General features: G+C 39.8%; 1 protein-coding gene across 1 annotated transcript in view; it reads right to left on the reverse strand.

The window, feature by feature from the left end:
• HELRODRAFT_170719 (hypothetical protein) overlaps nucleotides 1-744 on the reverse strand; it is a gene marked incomplete at both ends in the record, with an annotated part of 5,479 nt that overhangs the window by 2,256 nt on the left and 2,479 nt on the right. Inside the window, one exon of the mRNA XM_009016513.1 lies at nucleotides 218-326. Coding sequence (XP_009014761.1) covers nucleotides 218-326 — 109 coding nt within the window. The remainder of the gene's footprint in view (nucleotides 1-217; nucleotides 327-744) is intronic.

Consider the following 744-nt stretch of genomic DNA (forward strand, 5'->3'; position numbering starts at 1 on the left):
TCGCTTTTTAAATTGCTGTTATATTGCCATACTTATAATTGTAGACATCAAAATCATCATTATCGTCAACATCATCCTCATCATCAGCTGCAATAGCAGTAGTAACATCAGTAGCAACAACGTCAGTAGCTGTAGAAGTAGCAGCAGTGGCAACATCCTTGCCATTATTATCATTATCACCAAAATGGTGAACATCATCGTAACAATTACTACTGACCTTTGATTCATCGGCGGAACATTCCCCTTTGTCGTACCACCATCGCTTGTGCATCTTCTGCAGGGTTCCATTTTCTAGCAACTTTAAAATTGCTAAGCCGATCTCTTCCCTGCGATCATGATGATGATGATGATGATGATTATGATGGTGATGATGATGATGGTGATGATGATGGTGATGATGGTGATGATGATGATGATGATGATGATATCGTTGTTTTTATTGATGATGATGATGTTGTAGTTGTTGTTGTTGATGATGATGATGATGATGATGTTGATGTTGTTGTTGTTATTGATGATGATGTTGTTGATGTGGNTGTTGTTGGNGTCACCATTAACTTCGTCTTTACCATCATCCTCATCACCATCAACAACATCGTCACCACAATCATCATCACCACAATCATCATCATCACAATCATCATCACCACAGTCATCATCACCACAATCATCACAATCATCATCACCACCATCAGCAGCAGCAGCAGCAGCTACAACTGCATCTTAGCCATCACCGTCACTGTC

Source organism: Helobdella robusta (assembly GCF_000326865.2).
Source record: "Helobdella robusta unplaced genomic scaffold HELROscaffold_18, whole genome shotgun sequence".
In the NCBI taxonomy this organism is placed as follows: domain Eukaryota; kingdom Metazoa; phylum Annelida; class Clitellata; order Rhynchobdellida; family Glossiphoniidae; genus Helobdella; species Helobdella robusta.